The sequence below is a fragment of the Sceloporus undulatus genome, chromosome 9 (assembly GCF_019175285.1).
Source record: "Sceloporus undulatus isolate JIND9_A2432 ecotype Alabama chromosome 9, SceUnd_v1.1, whole genome shotgun sequence".
In the NCBI taxonomy this organism is placed as follows: domain Eukaryota; kingdom Metazoa; phylum Chordata; class Lepidosauria; order Squamata; family Phrynosomatidae; genus Sceloporus; species Sceloporus undulatus.
The window spans coordinates 21,330,661-21,352,013 of NC_056530.1; the positions used below are offsets into that span (position 1 = coordinate 21,330,661).

General features: G+C 44.7%; 1 protein-coding gene across 8 annotated transcripts in view; it reads left to right on the top strand.

The window, feature by feature from the left end:
* The window catches only part of RYR1 (ryanodine receptor 1), a 104,591-nt gene that overhangs the window by 57,510 nt on the left and 25,728 nt on the right, over positions 1 to 21,353 (top strand). For 5 of the 8 annotated variants that reach the window (XM_042439010.1, XM_042439015.1, XM_042439011.1 and 2 more), the window contains exons 55-83: positions 743 to 817; positions 1,556 to 1,631; positions 1,730 to 1,853; positions 2,106 to 2,221; positions 2,678 to 2,745; positions 2,913 to 3,034; positions 3,659 to 3,708; positions 4,436 to 4,496; positions 5,023 to 5,261; positions 5,674 to 5,755; positions 6,458 to 6,588; positions 7,130 to 7,444; positions 8,012 to 8,252; positions 9,138 to 9,225; positions 9,639 to 9,731; positions 10,867 to 10,881; positions 13,539 to 13,709; positions 14,040 to 14,099; positions 15,318 to 15,455; positions 15,752 to 15,864; positions 16,071 to 16,167; positions 16,311 to 16,417; positions 16,588 to 16,639; positions 17,041 to 17,109; positions 17,689 to 17,788; positions 18,163 to 18,242; positions 19,000 to 19,076; positions 19,517 to 19,590; positions 20,419 to 20,436. In XM_042439010.1, coding sequence (XP_042294944.1) covers positions 743 to 817; positions 1,556 to 1,631; positions 1,730 to 1,853; positions 2,106 to 2,221; positions 2,678 to 2,745; positions 2,913 to 3,034; positions 3,659 to 3,708; positions 4,436 to 4,496; positions 5,023 to 5,261; positions 5,674 to 5,755; positions 6,458 to 6,588; positions 7,130 to 7,444; positions 8,012 to 8,252; positions 9,138 to 9,225; positions 9,639 to 9,731; positions 10,867 to 10,881; positions 13,539 to 13,709; positions 14,040 to 14,099; positions 15,318 to 15,455; positions 15,752 to 15,864; positions 16,071 to 16,167; positions 16,311 to 16,417; positions 16,588 to 16,639; positions 17,041 to 17,109; positions 17,689 to 17,788; positions 18,163 to 18,242; positions 19,000 to 19,076; positions 19,517 to 19,590; positions 20,419 to 20,436 — 3,052 coding nt within the window. The remainder of the gene's footprint in view (positions 1 to 742; positions 818 to 1,555; positions 1,632 to 1,729; positions 1,854 to 2,105; positions 2,222 to 2,677; positions 2,746 to 2,912; positions 3,035 to 3,658; positions 3,709 to 4,435; positions 4,497 to 5,022; positions 5,262 to 5,673; positions 5,756 to 6,457; positions 6,589 to 7,129; positions 7,445 to 8,011; positions 8,253 to 9,137; positions 9,226 to 9,638; positions 9,732 to 10,866; positions 10,882 to 13,538; positions 13,710 to 14,039; positions 14,100 to 15,317; positions 15,456 to 15,751; positions 15,865 to 16,070; positions 16,168 to 16,310; positions 16,418 to 16,587; positions 16,640 to 17,040; positions 17,110 to 17,688; positions 17,789 to 18,162; positions 18,243 to 18,999; positions 19,077 to 19,516; positions 19,591 to 20,418; positions 20,437 to 21,353) is intronic. The other 3 variants (XM_042439014.1, XM_042439016.1, XM_042439017.1) reach the window with 1 other exon arrangement.

Here is a 21,353-nt window from a genome sequence, read left to right on the forward strand (position 1 = left end):
CTTACTCCAGCCTTAGGAGGACAAGGAAAATTTGAAGTGGGAACTGCTGGTTGCATGTCCCAGTAGGTGGCTTCCTTTTAATCCAAAGCAGCTTTAGAGGCTGTGATTTGGAGAGGTTGCCTCTTTTCTGCTACCCATCTTTCCATTGTTTTCCTACTCTCCAGGTGCATCATTTTCCTAGCAAGATCATACCTTGCAAAACTGCAAAGGGAACTTGTGGGAAGGGCAGTTTTGCTTGGAAAACCATGCAGCAAGATGTTTTCTGTATAAAGATGTCAGGGAGGGTTGAGAAGCTAGAAATTGTGGATTCTAGATTACCACCTCAAACTGGCATCCTCCACAGCTGGATAAAATTTCCATCATCTCCATCCAGAATGCCCTTTGTCTGTGCTGACTAGTGATCTTGAAAGTTGTAGTCAAAAACAACTGGAGATGCAAGACTGGGAACACTGCTCCATGCAGCTTTTTTCCTAGCGCAGTGTGTAGAAAAGAGTGATGTCTAGCAAGTTAAGAGTGTGGATACAATAAACCAAGATGTGGTTTCTTCACCAGCCTCTGATGATTCAGGGCAGGTGCGTTGAAAGTAAGGGCACTGAGAATTAGGACTCATAGTCCTGTCCCCAGTTCCTGGTGAAGAGTGACCTCTAGCAAACTTGACCTGGAGCATAGGCAAAAGAAGCATTTGTGGCAAGTATAGAAACCAGTAAATGCCAACAATCTCTCTCCTTATATTCTCTTGTAGACATATGATCCTAGCCATGGATACAATCCTCAGCCTATAGATCTGTCTGGAGTTACTCTTTCCAGGGAATTGCAGGTGAGTAAACAGCAAAGCTGGACATAAAGGGTCTGATTGTAACAAACTGTTCTCCTAAAATTAGAAAACAAAAATGCTGAAATCAGAACAAATTATCCAAATACAGAACATGTGTTTTGTAAAAGCAGACAGAGAAAAAGTACTGTTAAGCTTTAGTTCTTCAGTTGTGTGAAATTTGTGAAAGAGGTACTCTATGAGAAGGTGGGATTTGGTTGAAGTGGAATGAGGGTAGTAAATATGACCTACTGTGCGAGGGGCACAATTCCTACTTTAGGTTCTCTACTGATTTTAATTTGGGCTTTTACACAGAGCCCACCTTGTTTCAAATGCTGCCAGCTTAATTTCACAGTTGTTTGTTCCCATGGCTGTGAGAGCTAGACATTTGTCTGGCCTTTTTTGCCTTACAATTTTCATGCATAGTGTAATAGTTTGAGCATTGGACGGTGACTCTGTAGACCAGGGTTCGAATCCCTGTTCAGCCATGAAAACCTTCTGGGTGACTTTTTTGAGTATGTTACCCTCTCTCAGCCTCAGAGGAAGGCAAACTCAAGCCCCCTCTGAACAAATCATGCCAAGAAAACGGTGTGATAATGTCGCCATAAATCAGAAATGACTTGAAGGCATGCAACAACAATGCAGCTAAGTCATTTTCAGCTTGATACTATAGTGTACCTTCAAACCCAGGTTCTACAACTTTTGACCATTATTGACCCCTCTATTGTCGGTCTTTCTCCATAGGCCATGGCAGAGCAGCTGGCTGAGAATTACCACAACACCTGGGGACGCAAGAAGAAAGTAGAGCTAGAAGCCAAAGGTGAGCTCGTGCATCTTTCTTTACCTCTCATTGTACATTTATGGCATTCTCCCTTTTGCACCATCTCATTCCATGCTTTCTCTCTTTGTTCCTTGAAGGTGGAGGCACCCATCCTCTTCTGGTGCCTTATGATACATTAACAGCAAAGGAGAAAGCCCGGGACCGAGAAAAGGCCCAAGAGTTGCTCAGATTCTTGCAGCTTAATGGTTATGCAGTGACAAGGTGAGCCTGGAAGAAACAAGAGGATGCACAGAGGACAGTGTAGTTGTACTGCTGGGCAAGACTCATCTAACCCTTGACAACCACATCCACATATACAACTCAACTAGTAGGGCATACAGAGATTACGTATAGACCGGTGGCAGTTTTCAGGGATAGGGGGATGCGTTGGCTCCCAGGGGAGCTTGGAAGGCCACTTCTCACTGCCTGGTTATACCCTATTTTACTACATCCGTATGCTGTTATTTCTTACAGGGGTTTGAAGGACATGGAGCTGGACACATCATCCATTGAGAAACGCTTTGCCTATGGTTTCCTGCAACAGCTGTTGAAATGGATGGACATCTCTCAGGAGTTCATTGCCCATCTGGGTAAAGGAGCTGTTCTTTTTCTTTCCCAGCAGATGTTTGGAAACCTGTGGGGAGCTACACATGCAGCCCTGTAGCTCCTTCCCCCTTGGACCTGGTGTGAGGAGTTGTAGCAGAGATTTGGAATTAAGGCCCCTTCTTTTGGCTTATACCACTTGGGTGGGGAATAGAGTCTATTAAAGGAGTAGCTAGCTGAGTAGCTAGAACACTAGTGTTTCTGGGAAAGTTTTATGGTCAAAGCAGGTGGTAGAGCAGGGATCAGGACTCCTGGGTTCCATTGGCAAATGTAATTGGGAAGTTTCAGTTCATTCTCTTTTGTTCCCTGGGCAAAGCTTAAACAGTTCCCTTCTCAAGTGCCCAGGCAGTACAACCTGGGTAAAGGGAAGGACGTATAACTGTGTTATTAACCCCCATTTTCCATTTCTTGATTGTGCTCTTTGGGACTCTCTTCTACTTCAGAGGCCGTGGTGAGCAGCGGACGGGTAGAGAAATCCCCTCATGAGCAAGAGATCAAGTTCTTTGCCAAGGTCCGTTTCAGCTTCCATTTTTCTTTCTCAGTTTCCTTTTTCTTAGCACATACTTAGCACAACATTAGCATAAAAAAGAAGTCAAGTATAGCTGCTGGGAGATTACCTCTCAGTTTAGATTCTCCCGTATCCCAAGGAATCAAAGCAAATTCTCTCTCCATTTTTAGATCCTTTTGCCACTGATCAACCAATACTTCACCAACCACTGCCTCTACTTCTTGTCCACACCGGCCAAAGTGCTAGGCAGTGGGGGCCATGCTTCCAACAAGGAGAAGGAGATGATAACCAGGTGAGAACCAGGAGCTTCCCATAAAGGGCTGTGCACATACATATTCAGGGCAGTCAAATCACACATTAAATTTTTAATTGTACATCTTAAAAATACATGTTGCAAGAAAGAAATAGGAACAAATCCTAGGAAAAGACAAACCTGATGCTTTAACTTTAGGAGAAGAAGGGGAGAATGTTCAAGGCCTGCATGTGGAGCATGCTATAATGCAGTCCTTGCTCCAATAAAGGCCTGATTCTCATCAAGGTTTCCAGATGTTCCAAGCCCATTCTTGCACTCTGCACATCCTCTCTGGAAACCATTTCCACATCACGTGGATTGCAATTTTATCTTCTTATCCAAATGTATAGGTTTTTATGTATGTGAATGAAAGAAGATGCACTATGTCAGCCTGGTACCCTCAAGATATATAGCTAGGGGCTTCTGGCAGTTGTACTCCAGCACATCTGAAGGACACCAGATTGGGAAAGACTAGCATAACCCTTTCCTTTTCCAGTATCATTTCTGAGGCTCAGATGGCCTTTCCACCCAACTCCTACCTAATCCCTTTGCCCCACAGTGTGTCCTCCTGCTTCCAATGACATCTTTCATTCTCTCTCTGTGCCTTTCTTTTCTGTCCTTCAGCCTTTTCTGCAAACTGGCAGCCCTGGTCAGGCACCGGGTCTCTCTCTTTGGTAAGACGCACCTTCCCTCTGCTTCTGTTCTTGGTGTGTGCATGTCGGTTCCTTACCTTTTACTTTCTGCTCCCTGTCTCTGGCTTTTGGGGTGAAGCACTCTACAAGCCTGTTCTCCATCCTGCATCCCAACTCTGCCACCTTAGACATGGAGCTACCTGCTTCCCCTCTTTGCCGTCTTCTAGCCACCATACTGTATGCATCGTATCTTGTAACCTTATTCTGTGTTCCTTGACCTACTCTAAACCAAGGATGAGCAAGTGTGGCCAGTGGGCCGCATGTGTCCAAGGGCCATTTTTGTGGCCTCTGGGGCTTTCAGGGGTATAAAGAAAAAGTCCTGCAATTTTATTTTTAAAATCCAAACGGTTCCCTACAAAATGCTCCCCAGGGTGGGGGGGGGGGGGGCATTTTCGCCACATTTTGCCTGCCTGGGCCATTTTAGAGCCTGGGGAGGCTTTTTTTTTCAAAACCAGAAGTAATTTGGAAATAACTTTGGTCACTTCTTCTTTTTAAAAATGACCTTTCCTGGGCCTAAATACGTGAAGAAAATGCCCCACATCTCCAGAAAGCACTGGAAGATTTGGAGACAGATTTTAAAAAAGAAATTGCCAGTGGGTGCTGTTGGGGTGTGTCCCTCCAGGTTCTCCTTGGGGTGCTAATGTTTCCCCCCTGGCATCCCATAGTTGCCCACCCCAGTTCTAAGCAAAGATTATCTGTCTCTCTCCAGGCACAGATGCTGCTGCTGTGGTTAACTGCCTCCATATCCTTGCTCGCTCTTTGGATGCCAGGTGAGTGGATTTGCTCTCTTTGGCCCAAATGATCCCTCCTCACCCATAGAAGAGGAGAGCGAGACCATTGCCCAGTCCATCTCCTTGTTCAGGTACATCATATTTATAAAAAAGAGGGAGCAAACAGCCAAATTCTAATCAAAATCCAGGCTGAGGAAAGCTGAATACCAGTTTCCGTGGCTTTGTTAGGAAAGCTTTTAAAGTGAGAAGTTGGAAGTTAGTGGCGGAGCTGGTTAGTCAATTATATGAATGAAAATGGATATATCAAAGACCAAGAGAAATGTAGAATACTTTGCTAAGCAAATGAAAAGATGACTATAATGTAGAGCTTTCTAACTGTCAGTTCCTCAGGAGCTCCATTACATTGGAGTCTAGGTAGTCCTAATCCCTGCTACCTGATCATTCCCATTTAGCCTGCCCTCAGGTTTACTCCCTGCCACCTTTCTTTCTGGGCTCCACGTACCTCACTTTGTTAAACAGGCATAAACCTAATCTGGACATCCTTCCTCTTTATCTCACCCATTAGGACAGTGATGAAATCAGGCCCTGAGATTGTGAAGGCTGGGCTGCGTTCTTTCTTTGAAGGTGCCTCAGATGACATTGAGAAGATGGTGGAGAATCTCAAGCTGGGCAAAGTGTCACAATCCCGCACCCAGGTCAAGGGTGTGGGCCAGAATATCACTTACACCACTGTGGCACTGCTGCCTGTCCTTACATCCATCTTTGAGCACATTGCCCAGCACCAGTTCGGGGATGATGTGATATGTAAGCATCCAAGAGGAAGGCTGGGTTGGGTTGGGTCGAGTCTCAGGTTGTAGCTAGGCCTGATGTTGGTTGATACTGGCGACCCAGGCAGGTTTGAAAATGTGCCACAGAGGCAAGGCCACGTTGTTTCAGAGCACTGGTTCTCAAACTTTAGTCTGTCAAGTGTTTTGGACTTCAGCACCCAGAAGCCACAGCCATCTTGGCCAACAGTCTGGAATTCTGGGAGCTGAAGTTCAAAGCAGCAATGCCAAATGCATACCACCTGAGGTCTATGTAAAGGAGGAGGTGCATGCATCTGGATGTGAACAGTCACCCTATCTTTTATGATAGAATTCAAAGCCATAGTCGTATTAGTCTAGAAAATCAGTATGCAATTGTATGCTACAAGATTCCTTCTTTTGTGTCCCAACAGTGGATGATGTCCAGGTCTCCTGCTACCGAACTCTGTGCAGTATCTATTCCCTTGGTACAACCAAAAATCCTTATGTGGAGAGGTGAGTACAAAGACATGGGGTGTTTAAAGCAAAAGAGTTGTGGAGTGGAAGGATAAGAGCTGTGCTATGAAGCTACCCTTGAAGTCAGAATGACTATAGATATAATATGGAAAAAGAGCTCACTGCATTCCCTTAGCTATACAATGAGCATTGCTTCACAATTGAAATGACAGGCGTGAATGGTAACTCATTGAACACTGTAAGGATGTGTTCAATAGTATCAAATTAATATTAATACATTTATCTAGAGCAGGGGTAGGCAACCTGCGGCCCGCGGGCCGGATGCGGCCCGGTAAGGCCTTGGGACCGGCCCCAGCCCGGTCCTGCCGCCGATTGCCGCCGGGGCCTTTGGGGGGCAATTGTCTATAGAAGCCTCAGAAACATGCATTTATATTAACATTTTTTTAAAAATCAGCAAATTTTTTTGCGTGTCCTCCTTTTTTTAAAAAAAAGTGTCTTCCATTTGAAAATTTTGTCCTACATTTGTCTTGGTTTATTTATATATTTTTTTTAAAAATTATTTAATTATTTATTTTTTGGCTTCGGCCCCCCAGTTGTCTGAGGGACAGCAACCCGGCCCCCGGCTCAAAAAGGTTGCCTACCCCTGATCTAGAGAGTGTGATACCTAGGTGCCATGTCAGCACAGCTCCTCTAGCATGCCAGGGTGGTCACCGCCTTGTATGTTTCGTCCACCTTCTGCAGGCAACGCCCACAACTTGGGGAATGTTTGGCACGACTAGCAGCAGCGATGCCCGTGGCCTTCTTGGAGCCTCATATCAACGAATACAACCCCTTCTCCGTTTACACCACCAAATCACCCAGAGAGCGAGCCAGTGAGTGTGGGAAGAGGGGAGAGGATGAATGGGCCACAGCCACCTCCTTTGCTTTGAAGCTTCCTCCTTTTTTCTTGCATCCTTACTTGGACTCTTGGAAAGCAGACCCACTCAGAAGCAGAGCTTGGAAACATGCTCTGAACATAAACATGATGTAACATTTTTGTCGATTTTTTGGCTATGGTCTTTGATTCCCACCTACCTCCTCACCAAATTTTAAGATCTGCTTATTCCACAGAGAGTCTGTGATGGGAGTAACAATGGAGAAGGAAAGATTAGACAGAAGGGGCAGGAGTTAAATGAAAACATGAAAAAGTCACCCTAGACACAAACATGAATTCTTTGATATTCATGTTTGATATTCATAGCACCTGATATTCATTAACAGTCACCCATGCAAGTACTAATCAGGGCTGATCTTGCTTAGCTTTCAAGATCAGACAGCATCTGATGCCTTTAGGTTATTGGGGGAACATTGTTTTAAGCTTGCCACTCCTTGACTCCAAAGCTAAATGTAATGTCTTCCCTTCCATCTCCCCAGTCTTGGGCCTACCAAACAGTGTGGAGGAGATGTGTCCAGATATCCCCGTCCTGGAGAGGCTCATGAAGGAAATCAGTGGGCTGGCTGAGTCTGGAGCCCGCTACACTGAGATGCCCCACGTGATTGAGATCACCTTGCCAATGCTCTGCAACTACTTACCTCGCTGGTGGGAGCGGGGCCCTGAAAACAACCCCCAGGGTCCCTGGTGCACTGATGTGACGTCTGACCAACTCAACACCTTGCTGGGCAACATCCTGAAGATCATTGTCAACAACCTGGGTATAGATGAAGCTTCCTGGATGAAGCGGTTGGCAGGTATGAAGGGTCCAAAATCGGGGTGAGTGTGCATTTGGAGGAGCTTCGTTCTTTGAAGGAAGAATCAGTTCCATCCTGTTAGTGATATACACATGTGTAAGTTGCACTATGCATTCAAAGTGAAATAGTCCATTGTGCAGTGGACACATTTTGCAGAAGCAGAGCTTCACATACCACAACATTGCATTGCACAGTGGCTCCAAGTCATTGTCATGTGTTGAGCGGTGTTGCTATACTGTGTAGGATTTGCATAGTGCTGGCATGACACATCCCCATATGTGGATATTTACATTATGCTGAGGGGATGTGGGATCACAGCCTGCATAGGCCTGGGAAGCCATTCCTGATTGCAAGGAATGAGCATCAGGGCCATAGGTGCCAAGAGTGGGGAATACATTTAAGTTTACCAATTTTGGCATTAGACACCCATGATTCCACGTAAGCAACCTTTTGGGAGTTCCTGATCTATGCCCAAGAGTCTGAGGAGTTGCAGGTTGGCAGTGGTGGAGGGAGAACTGATTTGTTTCTTGACTAAGAGCCTTTTTCTCTTAATCCTTTCCCATGCAGTCTTTGCACAGCCCATTGTCAGCAAGGCAAAACCAGAACTGCTTCGCTCCCACTTCATTCCCACCATGGAGAAACTGAAGAAGCGCTCAGGGAAGGTGGTAGCTGAGGAGGACCAGTTGCGCTTGGAAGCTAAGACAGAGTCCGAGGATGCTGAGCTACTCATTCGGGACGAGTTCTCGGTGCTTTGTCGGGACCTCTATGCCCTATACCCACTGCTCATCCGATATGTGGACAACAACAGGTACTGTAGGAGTGTGTGTATTTTTACACATGTATCTTTAATTCATAGCCCTAAAGGCAGTAGTTCCTGTCTGATCTTGGAAGATGAGCCAGGTCAGCCCTGATTAGTATTTGGATGGGAGACCGCTACATTGATGTAGCCTACATTTCAGAGAAAGGAAGTGACAAAACTACCTCTGAGTATTCTTTGCATAAGAAAATGAAATTCATGGGGTTGCAGTAATTCGACAGGCAACTTCAAGGCACATATATACGCATGCACATCACCATTTATGCTGGTTCTGTAACAAAGTATATAATATCTGGGATGCAATTGTTTCTGAAATTAATAATACCACTAATGTCTTACAAAGACCCTAGAACTGGGTTTCTCATATTTTGTTTAAGGAGGCAGTGCAAAGGCTTCTCACAAACTCTTAACTGGTTATTTAGTAGTAGCTGCCAGAGCAGGCATTACTCTATTTTGGAAGGATTTAAAGGGGATATCTGTGATGACCTGGTATAATAATAAGGTATGGCAAGTGGCTCTAACTTGGAATCATTTTGTTGAATATATGGGGGCGTGAAGCAGGAGTAATGTTGATTTTTCCGAAGGCATTCAAGATTTTATGGCTAACTGTAACCCTTTTGACATCTTTTATTTTGTAATTATGGCTCTGTAACTTAGTTGAAAAGTAACTCTGTACTGCTATCAGGAGGAGATCAGGGATGATGGTATAAAAACAATTTTTTAAAATTAGTGTTAACATGTATTAATATGCCCCAAAATATACTGACAGAGATTCTGGGAATAGTAGTGCACCAAAGTAACTTTTCCAGTCTATGGCCATGAAGTATTCCCATAGAAGAGTAGATATCTACTTACAGTCCCCCTTTGGATCTGCAGGGCCAATTGGTTGACGGAACCAAACTCGGATGCTGAGGAGCTGTTTCGGATGGTTGGGGAGGTGTTCATTTACTGGTCCAAGTCACACGTGAGTGAGCTTTTTGGTGGAGGGTGGTGGTTAGGTGGGTTCTGGTGAGGAAGCAAAGTATCTTGCAGGTTTGAACATGGAATCCCTTGAGGGGTTGCCCAGGAATGATGGTCTACAACTGTACTCCAGCAGTGTCATAAGAGATCCTGGGATCCACCTTTTGGGGGTTTTAGAGTGTGGTTGGCCATTGTCAATCAGTCATTCTCTCTTCCTTGAATGAGTGATTTCTGAAGAATTGGAGCTTGCTAGGAAGGAGGACATCCTTCACTTACTTGAGGCTCCAAGAAGAGGTCAGAGTGCCTTGCCTTCTGTATAGATAAGGTGTATCTGGTTCCTCTCTAATGGGATCTGCCACTTTGCTGCCACACAGAATACAGCTGGAACTCACTCTGTTTTTTCCTTCCATCCTCCAGAACTTCAAACGAGAAGAACAAAACTTTGTGGTGCAGAATGAAATCAACAACATGTCCTTCCTAACAGCTGATAGCAAGAGCAAAATGTCCAAGGTAAGAGGAGTGGCAGAGAGTGAGTGTGAACCCACTTTAGCCAGGAATGGGTTGGGCGGAGGGCACATGTCTTCCCTGCCAGGAGCCAGAATATCCCTCTGAACTAGAAGAATCTTTGAACTGACAGCCACTAGGCTTGAGTTCTGCACCATGTTGGTTCTTGGGAACTGACATGGTACTGTGAGTAAGGGTATGAACTCAAGGGGTAGGAAGTTCTTAGTTCAAATTTCAGCACAAGTGGAAACCCTCAGGGTGCCCTTAGACAAACCCTTGTTACTCAGTCTCCACTCTTCCTAATATCTAACATGATTCCACTCTTCCTAATATCTAACATGACTATAGTAATACTGTCCTACCCTAAACAGTTGTATGGGCTACTTAAGTATTGTTTGTGAAGTGCTTTGTGTGGGGAAAAAACTATTGTATTTGCTAAGAACATTATTAGCACTGTCCCTTTTCTTCTGGGGTGGCTTTTCTGTCCCGAAGGTAGGCTAACATCCTTTTGAACCTTGGATTTCAACTAACCAACTGGGAATAGGACAGGCCTGCTCTTTGGACCATCCTTGGCTGTATTCCCCCATCCCACATGACATGTGCATAATTCTTTGTTGTTTAATCTCTTTGCAGCATTCAGAGATATTGGGCCAGGACTGGTGATGGTAGAGATGGAGGGAGTGGGGAGGGAATAATGGGATAAAGAAGCAAAGAGTGAGTCGGGGCAAAACTGCTTACTCTTCTTAATGCCAGCTGAAGAGGCTTCCAATGACTGCCTACGTGGGGTTTTTTTTTTGTTAGTTTGTTTTTTTTAACTCTTCTTACAAACAATGAGAACTAGAAACTTGGATGTCTCCTTGGAGAGTATGGGAAGAACAAGCTTCTGTGACAGCTGGATTCCGATGTTCAAGCTTGGGCCTCTTTTTATGAGCAGCTTTTCTTTCTCTTCGTTGGTCAGATGGGGAGGGGGATAGAAGAAAGAAGTCAGTGGTAGGGATCTTTATACCATCTTGGATCCACCAAGTTCTGGGCAACAAGTTCTTTTTCTGCATCCATGCTGGGTTTGCAGCTCCATCTAACCTTCTGTTTCTCCTCTTCTGTCTTGTCTCCCTCTTCTCCCCTGCGCCATGTGTGAGTTTAGTCTGGAGAAGGCCAGGTTAGAGAAACAATGGCTGTTCCGCTGCCCCTTTTTTGTTGCTGTTCTTTGGACCACGTGGAGACAGCATGGTGCAGTGCGCATTTCTGCCACAACCCTCCCCTCTCTCCTTGCAGCAGAGCAATGAAAAACCTACAGGGGCTGGGGGAGAGGGAAGGGGATGTGGCTGCATGAACGATGGCGAGAGCGCAGTGGCTTTCCGCAGCTCTGGCAGCAACGCATCATGCATCCGATGGGTTGGCACCTATAAGCCATCAAGTGCCCCGTTGGCAGGGTTAATCTTTCATTATGCACCTAGGCAAGACTCCATGTGGTAGGTGGCAGCCTTGCTTTTTTGGAGTTACTCTGGCATGCCATGGCATGCCATACACCAGAGGTTGCCAGGTGTCCCTTATTATAAGGGATGTCCCCTATTTGAGGATTGGACAGCTTGTCCCTCTTAGGGCTGTAGATGTCCCTTATTATAATGGATATCCCTTATTTGAGGACTAGAAAGCTTGTCCCTTATAGAGCTGGCAGGTATCCCTTTTTGTACAGGAAATCCCTTATTTGAAGGTCACAAAGTTTGTCCCTTATAGGGCTGACAAGTGTCCTTTATTACAACAGATGTCTCTTATTTGACAGCTGGAAAACATTTCTTTTTAGATATGCTGAACAAGATGCCCCAAAATCCCATATTTGGGGATGTGAGCCCTTCGTGAACTTTATGAACATGGATGATATGTTAATTTCACGAATGCATGGCCAGTTTAACGGAAATCAATACTTATCATTTGTTATTTAGGTGGAACATGACACTGTTAATGAATAGCTACTTCCTGATTGTCAACCCTTCATATCATGAATTTTAATGGTCCCTTGTTGATATTTTGTAAACCTGGCAACCCTACATTTCCCTTATCTGACTGGGCTGCCTTGAAAACCTAGATTTCTGGTGTCCCCTCCCTGAAAGCTGACCATTTTTGTTTGGTTTGTAAAATCCCATTCCTGCCACAGCATGCATTAGACCTCCTCCTTGTAATATGGACCCACCTTGTCTTCCTCTATTTGCCGTCCCATTCCCTCCCCTTCCCTGCAGATCCCGGAGCCCCATAATCCAGCCATTGTGACATCTTTTGCCACCTACTGCCCTACCACCGTATGGGAGGGAGGGAAGAGGTGCCCGCGATGCCACATGTGGCCGATTATGTGCCTTGGCTACCAACGGCGCTGTGTGTCTCGTGTGCAGTTCTGTCGTAGAGGTTAGAAAGGCTCTTTTGCAAGGCTGACTGTAGGAGAGCCTAGGCAGTGCCGAACGGATAATGTCTTGGTTGTGGTTTTATTGTTGTTTGTTTTTTATAGGGAGGAAATGGGGACGAGGGAGGGAAACTCCACTTTATGCCCATCCAAATCTCTCTCTCTTGATGAGGCTTCATGTTTCATTCCCTTTCATGTGGCTGGAAGAATCCCAGGTGCCTGCTCACATAGGCATCAGAGAATTTGATGTCTGTGTCCAAGAAACCTGCAAACTGTTTTCTAGCCCTGCCTTCTCTGAGATTTCAGATAGACTCCAGGCATGTTGTTGTATATCTCTTTTTCTGAGATTAGACTGTTTTTTAATAATCCTGAGACTAAGGCTTGGAAAAATTGTGGTTTTGAATTACAGTTCTCAGAATCCTCCCGTCAGTATGGCCATTCAGAGAATTGTGATCTAAAAAAGAAGGTTTTCCAAGCATTGCCTGAGACCTGCTGATTTCTACCATCTCACTTCACCCCTGTTCTTACATAGATCCCTCAAAAACTTAATTCCTCCCACCACTAAAATGTCCCTTTTTTCAACCTCCACATCCATGTTCCCAGAACGCCACCTCCACCTTCACCCATTTCACCATTTGCCTTTTCTTCTTCCTTTCCCCAGAGCCTGCTTTTCATTTCCAGAGACTGTTACCTTCTCTGCAGAGAGAAATCTTTATAGGAAAAAACATGTGTATTGTTGCTTCTGAAGTCTGGTTCAAGTATTTACTTTTTGGTTTACGGATCAAGTAGCTGGTGCATGCTGATGGGTTTTGTTGATCTGTGTACTTCTAGCAGAATTATCTCAGAAGTGACAATGGACAGACCTTTTCCTTCCCATTGAAAGACTCTGTGTGTCTGTGTATGTATTAAAAAACCTAAGAAGACCTTCTTTAATGCACTCACTACATGTGTATTAAAGACCTTCTTTCATTCGTGTCTTCTCAAATTGTTTTAAAATTGTAATGCTTTTTTATTCACCCTGTTTTAATTGTATTTCTTTACTATTTAATGCATCTGAGTCCCATTTTTGGGGAAAGGCAGGATACAAATCCAATAAATAAAATACTGTATTTGGAACAACACATCTCAACTTCATAAGGCACCTCCCTGGGGATGGGATCCAGCAGTTGGATGCCACTGTGGGCTGTTCACCCTCTTCTTTCCTTCAAAGGTGCCCTCTCCCATATTCTTTCCAAAGAAGAGCCTCTAGTATACCCTTCCCTTGCCCTCATGTCACTGAATCCCTAAGTCAGGGTGGCGCTTGGCCATTAAGCTTCTGCCCAGCCGATCTTTTGGCATGCTGTGGAACGACCCAAGTAAGTAAACCTCCCTCCCTTCCCTTTACTGATGTCCATTTTTCTCTCCTAAAACCCATTTTCCAGTCAGGTGGCTCAGACCAGGAGCGGACGAAGAAGAAACGCCGTGGGGACCGCTACTCTGTCCAGACCTCTCTCATTGTGGCCACTCTGAAGAAGATGCTGCCCATTGGCCTGAATATGTGCTCCCCCACTGACCAGGAGCTGATCAACTTGGCCAAGCTACGCTATGCCCTGGTGAGGAGGTTTGGGCAGGGTTTCCATAGGTGGGGAACCCTCTTTCAGTCCAAGAGCCAGATTTAATTTCATCTCAGGAGCCACATTGCAGTCGTGAATGTGGAGACAAAGGGGAAAAGGTGGAGCGGGGTTGATCAGGATATTCTTGCATTGTTTCTCTTACCTCCAGTGACTAAGCTGTATAGGTGGTGTTCAACCTGTTAGAATAGAGAAAACAGCTATACAAAACCTGGGGAACAGACAAACGATTACAACTCTCCTTTACTCATGAGAATGCTTTCTCTCTTCTCTTCTCTTCTCGTCTCGTCTCTTCTCTTCTTTTCTCTGCAGAAAGATACAGATGAAGAGGTGCGTGAATTCCTCAACAACAACCTACACCTTCAGGGCAAGGTGAGTGTTCATGGTGTGTAAAGAGATACTTAAGTAGTTTGGTACTCATGAATGAATTACTATACAAACCAAGCTAGTCCTTGCCTCCTGAGCTAATGTGCAAATCAAAATGTGGATATCTGTTAGATTTCCAAGACCAATGAACGTTAACAAAAAAAGGTGTTAGGAAAGAATCCCAATTGTGTTATGTCAGAATGCATTTAAAATTTCATATTTTTAGATAAATAACTTCAAAAGTATGTATTTAAATGCATTTTCTGCGGTAACAGGATGGAATAGATATTGGTGGACAGATGGGAAAGTGGCACAGGCTCTAAATAGAATGATTTCCCTGTATCTGGCTGAGGAATTGCCCACATACTGCTAGGATCCACTTATTTATTATGACAGCCTTTGGTCCAATGAGCAAAAAGTGTCGTATGTGGCTCTCCTCTCCCCATTTTTAGCCACACAACGATCACCCTGTGGGGTAAGTCAAAATGGTTTGAGCCCCTCTTCTCCCAGGATAAAGCAACTTGGTTGGCAGGACTCTTGTCAAAGGGAAAGGGGTAGGCAAACTAGTGGAGCTGGGCAGAGGACAGAGGGTAGCCTCATGAGAGTTTTTTGAAGTCTTAACTGAAAGTCCTAATCTACCATTGTAAATACTACAATCACAGAGGTTCTCACTTTGGAGGTCTGTGGTCTCCTCTGTCCGGCTTCTGAGTCAGGAGTGGAGCACAAGCAGCCCTCACCAGTTTGGCAATCCTTCAACACTCTCTAGGAATGATGACTCTTCTCAACAAGCTGCAGACCCTGGCATTAGTCTGTGTGGGAAAGGAGAGTGGCATTCCCTCCATCCAGAAGTTAATTTCATCAATTTCATCTTTGGATGTGTGTGTGGATTTTTTAGTTAGAGTGCATTGCACTGTGGTTCCATAGAAAGGCAAGGTTGGCTTCCAGACTCGCAAGATTTGCCCACACTTGCTCTGAATGAGTACTGTACTTCCTTTGTTCACAACACACTTACCCTGGCAGATCTACTGAGAAAAAATTTCTTTACTTCCAGTGTCCATGAGATGGCATCACCTTTTCTGCCCTTGCATGAGTTCTCTATATTCATTGTGTGTGTGCCATGATGCCAGAGAGAATGGGATGTTGGACAAGCCCCTTTCGGTCTAAAGGAAGGGCAGATTTTTCCTATGTTTTTCAGCTACACTGATGCATGGTCTTCCTTTGCAGTGTGAGAATTCCTCATCCATGCGCTGGCAGATGGCTCTCTATAAGGAGATGTCTGGCAAAGCCGAGGACTGTAACAATCCAGAGAAGATTGTCAAACGGGTTCAGGAGGTCTCAGCTGTGCTTTATCACCTGGAGCTGGTAAGGGCAGATAAAGCTAGCAAGCTGGGCTAGCAGGCAGAAGAATCTGGCCAAATTAACCAACAAATATACTGGGCCTTCTAAATGGCTCTTCCTGGTCAGGATCCTCACTAGGATGGTCACCTTGTTTGCCATGCTTTTAACCCCCTCCCTGCATTCCTTTCCTTTAAATAATGTGGGGCTCAGCGAAAGGCATTGTGTGGTGGAGAAGGGGAGAGAGGGACTTTTCATGGGAAGCTAAATTGGGGTGCACCTGTTGCCTTCCCTTCCCCATGAACCTTTCCTGTGCCCCACAGACGGAGCACCCATACAAGTCAAAGAAGGCTGTGTGGCATAAACTGCTCTCCAAACAACGCCGGCGTGCCGTGGTGGCCTGCTTCCGCATGACACCCCTCTACAACCTGCCCAGGTAAGAAGGAGACTTTGTCTGCCAAGCCACCAGTTTGCATTTGTCTTGATCCATGTCTGGACCCATGCCTTCATTGTGGAAAAGCACTAGCTGCCCCATCCCCTGTTGTAGATATTACAGCACCCTCCTTCTCTTGCTCTCCATCTTTCCTGACGAAAGCAGCGGAGTCAGGACAGGGCTGGTCTAACTGATGGTCTGCTTTCTAGGCATCGGGCTTGCAATATGTTCTTGGAGAGCTACAAGCTGTCCTGGATCCTTTCTGAAGAGCATCCTTTTGAAGACAGGATGATTGACGATTTGTCTGTGAGTGTTGGAGAACAAGAGCAAAATGGCACATGGTCAGAACAGTCTGATGCTCAACTGAATGCTATTATTACCTTTGGTTCTATGATAACGTATAATGTGGCGATGCCTTTTTTGTTTCCTGTGTGGGGAATGGGATATAGAAACCAGGAGAGGAAGAAGAGGAAGAGGAGGAAGAGGCAGAAAAGAAGCCAGACCCATTGCACCAGCTCATCCTGCACTTCAGCAGGACTGCCCTGACAGAGAAGACGTGAGTCAAGGGAAGAGGAATGGGTTGGAGCAAGGATGGGGCTCCTTGCTAATTTCATTCTCAAAAGTATGGGTATTTTTAGCAATTTTCTTCCCACTCCAAGAAGGTCTTTGGAAATTGGATTTATTCTCTACAAAGTTGGATCCTGACCCTGCTCTGCTTTGTTTTAGCAAACTGGAGGAAGATTACCTGTACATGGCATACGCTGACATCATGGCAAAAGTGAGTTGAGATGGTGGCTTATTCCTGAGAAATCCATTTTAGTCTGGTCACTCTCAAGTTTGAAGAAAACATTGTGATATATGAGCAGTCCCAGATTAAAACCCTCACCATACAGACAACACCTGTGCTATCTAGAAGGCTTTGGTGGAAAGGGTGTTATAAATAAATGTTGTTGTTGTTGTAGATACTGTATATAGTAGGGTTGCCACTCTTTCTTTTTTCATTTTCTGTTGTGTAAATCTGTTTGCAGCTCTATATTGACTTCTGATACCATCTGAATGCCAGGATTGTATGTAGTGGAGAAGCTGCCACTCATGAACCTTTAGAGTTTTGTTTTAAATGTCTTGGCATGTATGCTACTGCTGCTCACCCCTCTTTTCATTTTGTCCCTTGGTCCCCAGAGTTGCCACTTAAACGAAGAAGAAGGTGATGAGGGTGAAGAAGGGGAAGAAGCTGAAGTTCCTTTTGAAGTAAGTGATCCCTTCGTGAACAGCATCTGTATACAGTTGCTTCTCATGTTTCAGCAAAGATAGGTCCACTTCGTCAAACTTTTCTTTCTGTCTATAAAGCCTAGCAACTTCTGCTTGTTTTCTTTTCAAACTTGCCCTGAATTTCAAGATGACTAGAAACTGTACATACCATTTGGCAGTTCTATTGTTTATCCCAGGGAACACACAATCCTGTTTGGAGATGAGGAAAAGAGAGTGTTTGCTTCAACAGAGTTGCAGCATTCTCTGCCATTGGGTTCCTCTGTCTCCTTTCTTTAATCCACATCTGAATTGGACCCTCCATATAAAACAGGGATGGGCAAATAGACTAAGCCTAGGAGCATTGTTTTTGGGCATTGGAACTCTCCAGAGCCCAAAAATTTACCACCACCACCCAAAAAAAAACCCCTTAAAGTATCCAAAGTCTACTTTCTATTTTAATTTTTAATGTTAAGCAATGCAAGAGGCTCTTCCCAGCATTTCCTGCTTGGAGGGACACATAGCCAGGTAGCCTACCGTTGGTTTTTAGCCAGTAACTCATGCTTCCTTGCCTTCTTGCAGGAGAAGGAAATGGAGAAACAGAAACTTCTGTATCAACAGTCCCGACTGCACAACCGTGGGGCAGCCGAGATGGTTCTGCAGATGATTAGCGCCTGTAAAGGTCAGTGGCAACCCTGTTTCTCTCCCCACCATTTACCCTACAACAGATGATGGATCTAGCACTGTTTGTACATTCTCTTCTCATGAAGCCTTTAAGTTAGCTTTCCCCATCTTGGTGCTCTCCAAATTTGCTAGACGACAGTTTTCATCGTCATTGGCCAGCATGGCCCTTGGTTTGTGCTGGATGAGATTATTAGGGTTGTAGGCAAGCGTATCTAAAGGAGTATCAGGTGTGGGAAGGTGGTATCAGCGCCCAACGAAAGCTGCATGTCTTGAATCATTCCAAAGATACCTGGATGTGTACCAGGTACTCAGTTCAAGTTCAATACAGAAGATGCTTAGGGCCATAATTCTTCTTTTTTAAAATCTTGTTAGGGGAGCCTGGTGCCATGGTATCTTCCACGCTGAAACTGGGCATCTCCATCCTGAATGGTGGCAATGAGGAAGTGCAGCAGGTATGGAGGAAGGAAGGGGAAGGGAAGGATTCTTAGGAAGTTCCCTATCCCTTACTCCTTGTTTTTTCTTTCTTTACTCTTTACTCATTTTTTATTCCTTTGATATCTAGTTTTTGTTCATGGATCCAAAGGATATATATATTTCTCCTTCCATGAAGGAAAGCTTTTCTCTTAGTCCCACCATCTTCACAGGCATGTTTGATAATAATAAGGGCCTTCTTAGTGGCTGCTCCTGCATTTTGGAACTCCTTCCTTAGGGAGGCCAGGATGGCTTCCTCCTTGCTATCTTCCTGTCTCTCAGTAAAAACATTTGTACTCTGATAGGCTTTTAGGAACTGACCACAGTGGCTTCTAATAGTGTGCTGTTTTGCTGAAGTATTTCTTAATGAGTTTGTTTTACATTGTTGTAATTCTATAGTTTGCTTGCATTTTAATAATTTAAACACACTTTGTAGCTGTCGCTTGTGCCAAATGTAGATTGGTCTTAATTTTTTTTTATGCCACCTTGAGTCCCATTTTTGGGGGAAAGTGGGATATAAGCGATGGAAGGCAAACATGATAGAGCGACAAAGAATGGGATGGATGGGTGTGCCAAAGTCAACAAGGTGGAATAATATTGATCATATGACTAGAATGTAGATATTGGTGGGAAGTGTTTGGTGGGAACTGTGGAGGAAGGTAGGGATCAAAGGGGAAATGCAGCAAGGAGAAAATGCATGCCTTCATCTCCCACTAAATCATTTCTTCCTGTCTTCAGAAAATGCTGGATTATCTGAAGGAGAAACGTGAAGTGGGATTCTTCCAGAGCATCCAAGCACTAATGCAGACATGCAGGTGTGTAGCCGCAATATCTTCTCCTTTTTCCTTGTCTTTCTATGTTTCTGCTGCCTGTTTTCCTGTCCTACCTCTGCCTCTTATGTAGACAGTCAGGAACTACTGAGTTTTTCATCTTCTGGCTCACAAGGGAGTCCCAAGATGATGGATGAGGCATCCAATTTCAGGGACAAAACACACCCTCCACTTCTCAAGTTGATTTGTGCAGCCAGAGGGCACTTTGGAGCAGAGCTTTCTAGCCTTGCATCCCAACCTGATTCAGGCACAGGTTACACTAAACTCAGGGCCACCTCCACTGGATGTCTGCAAAGCTCCCCTTTTAAGGTGCCTTTTGCCTGGCTTTTCTTTGCCAGTGTGTCCCTCTCTCCTGCACCAAATTCTGCTGTTGTCTTCCTTTGCTCTCCTTGCCCTATTTCTCTTTCTTCTTTTCCACTTCACAGTGTGCTGGATCTCAATGCCTTTGAGAGGCAAAACAAAGCCGAAGGACTGGGAATGGTGACAGAGGATGGAACGAGTAAGTCCCTTTCTGCCCCATTTTGAGACTCTGGGATGGAGTATACTAGGCCCATCTTGTTCCTATCAGCTTTCCTCCCTTCTAGTTCAGCCCATCCCATCCATTTTAGCGATACCCCAAAGACTTTTACCAGTCTGTTTGCCACCTACAGAGGCACTGACACTTGTCCCCAGTTACCAGATATCTGTAATCTGGTTCATTTCCCAGTTTAGCTAGTGCAGATCTATTTCCAACTTCTCTGCCTTTGGATGCAGAGCAGTCTATGGATTATACATGAAGCCTGGGGGCAGTTTGGAAGCCTGGCTTCCTGGGTTCTTCCTCCATTTCTGACCACAATGGGTTGGACAGTTTGGCTTTTCCTCCCCCAGTCTCTGGGAAGGAGTGAAAGAGGGGTTTTGTTGTACATGAATGCTGGGAAACAGGCCTTCCCCCATCAGAGCCCTGGCCTAGGTCAGACTGGCCACCACCATACTGCCCACCTTAGCCTCCTTCTCCCGACCTCCGTGCTCCGCGTATTCTCTTTGTGTTCACAGCTTCCTCCTGGAGACGTGGATTAATTGATACTCCTAAAACCAATAATGGATTCTCATCCTCCCAACCTATCCGACTCCTTTTGCCTCGGATTTTCTGGTCTCATCCGTTTTTCCATTCCGAATTAATGTTGTTTTACTACGTGCTGGGTTTCTTTTTCTTTTCCTGTTCTTTTGTTTTTAATCATCTCCTTTTCCTTCTTTGCTGTGATGTGTTGCACTCACCTCCTCTTTTCCCCCTCCTTCTCTTCCCTCCCTTCCCTCCCCTCCCTTGGTCTCACTGATGCCCTTCCCTCAGTCATCAGTCGTGAAAATGGTAAATAATCTGTTTGCTTTTGTTTAGCTTCATTTTTTCTCTTAATGGTCAGTTTCTCAGCCTGTATTTAGTTTGATTCCTCTTTCTAACCTAGCGAGCCTTAAGACTGAAAACTGATCAGAACCCCCTCCATTGTAAGCTTAGAATCTGGTATCCCACCAGGCTTTGAGGATGCACTGCAAATCCAGTGCTGTGTATTTTGAGAGGCTGTAAGATCATGCATTGGGGAATTTAGGTGAATGCCAAGAATTGGAATTGATGCAGTAAGAACTAGGGCTAGGAGGGATGTTGGTATTTCTGGAAACACACCCAATAACATTTCACTCGGGGTACCTTGATCTGCTAGAACTGAATGCACTGCAATATTTGAAACTAATAAGGAGTTCTGCAATGCGATTTTAATCCCCGCCTAATCCTAGGAAAGCTCTATCCATCACATGAGTAGAGCCTGTAAGACTAGTTGGAATTTCAACCAGACAAGAAGTACTACCATATAGACTTGACTATAAGTTGACCTTATGTATAAGTCAAGGGCAGGTTTTGGGGCCAAAATTAAAGTATTTTTATATGACCTGTGCATAAATTGAGGGTAAAACCTAGGGGTGTATAATAAGGAATCTAAAAGATGAAGGAAAGGAAAACAATGCCAAAGAACTTACAAAATTCCAGCAGGCGCAACTGTTCACCCTAAAAGATGGATGGATGATAGAGCTGAGATTAAGTCAGTGCTTCCCAAAGAGATTATGTTCTTGCCTTTCATCTGGGGATGGCTCCGTTTTTATAAGAGTTAAAGTACAGGACTTACAATGACCCATGTATAAGTCAATCCAAGTTTTTTGGGTCAGTTTTTAGACTAAAATTTCTAGACTTATACATAAGTATATATAGTACTCTGTTCAACAAGCAGAAGCAGAAAA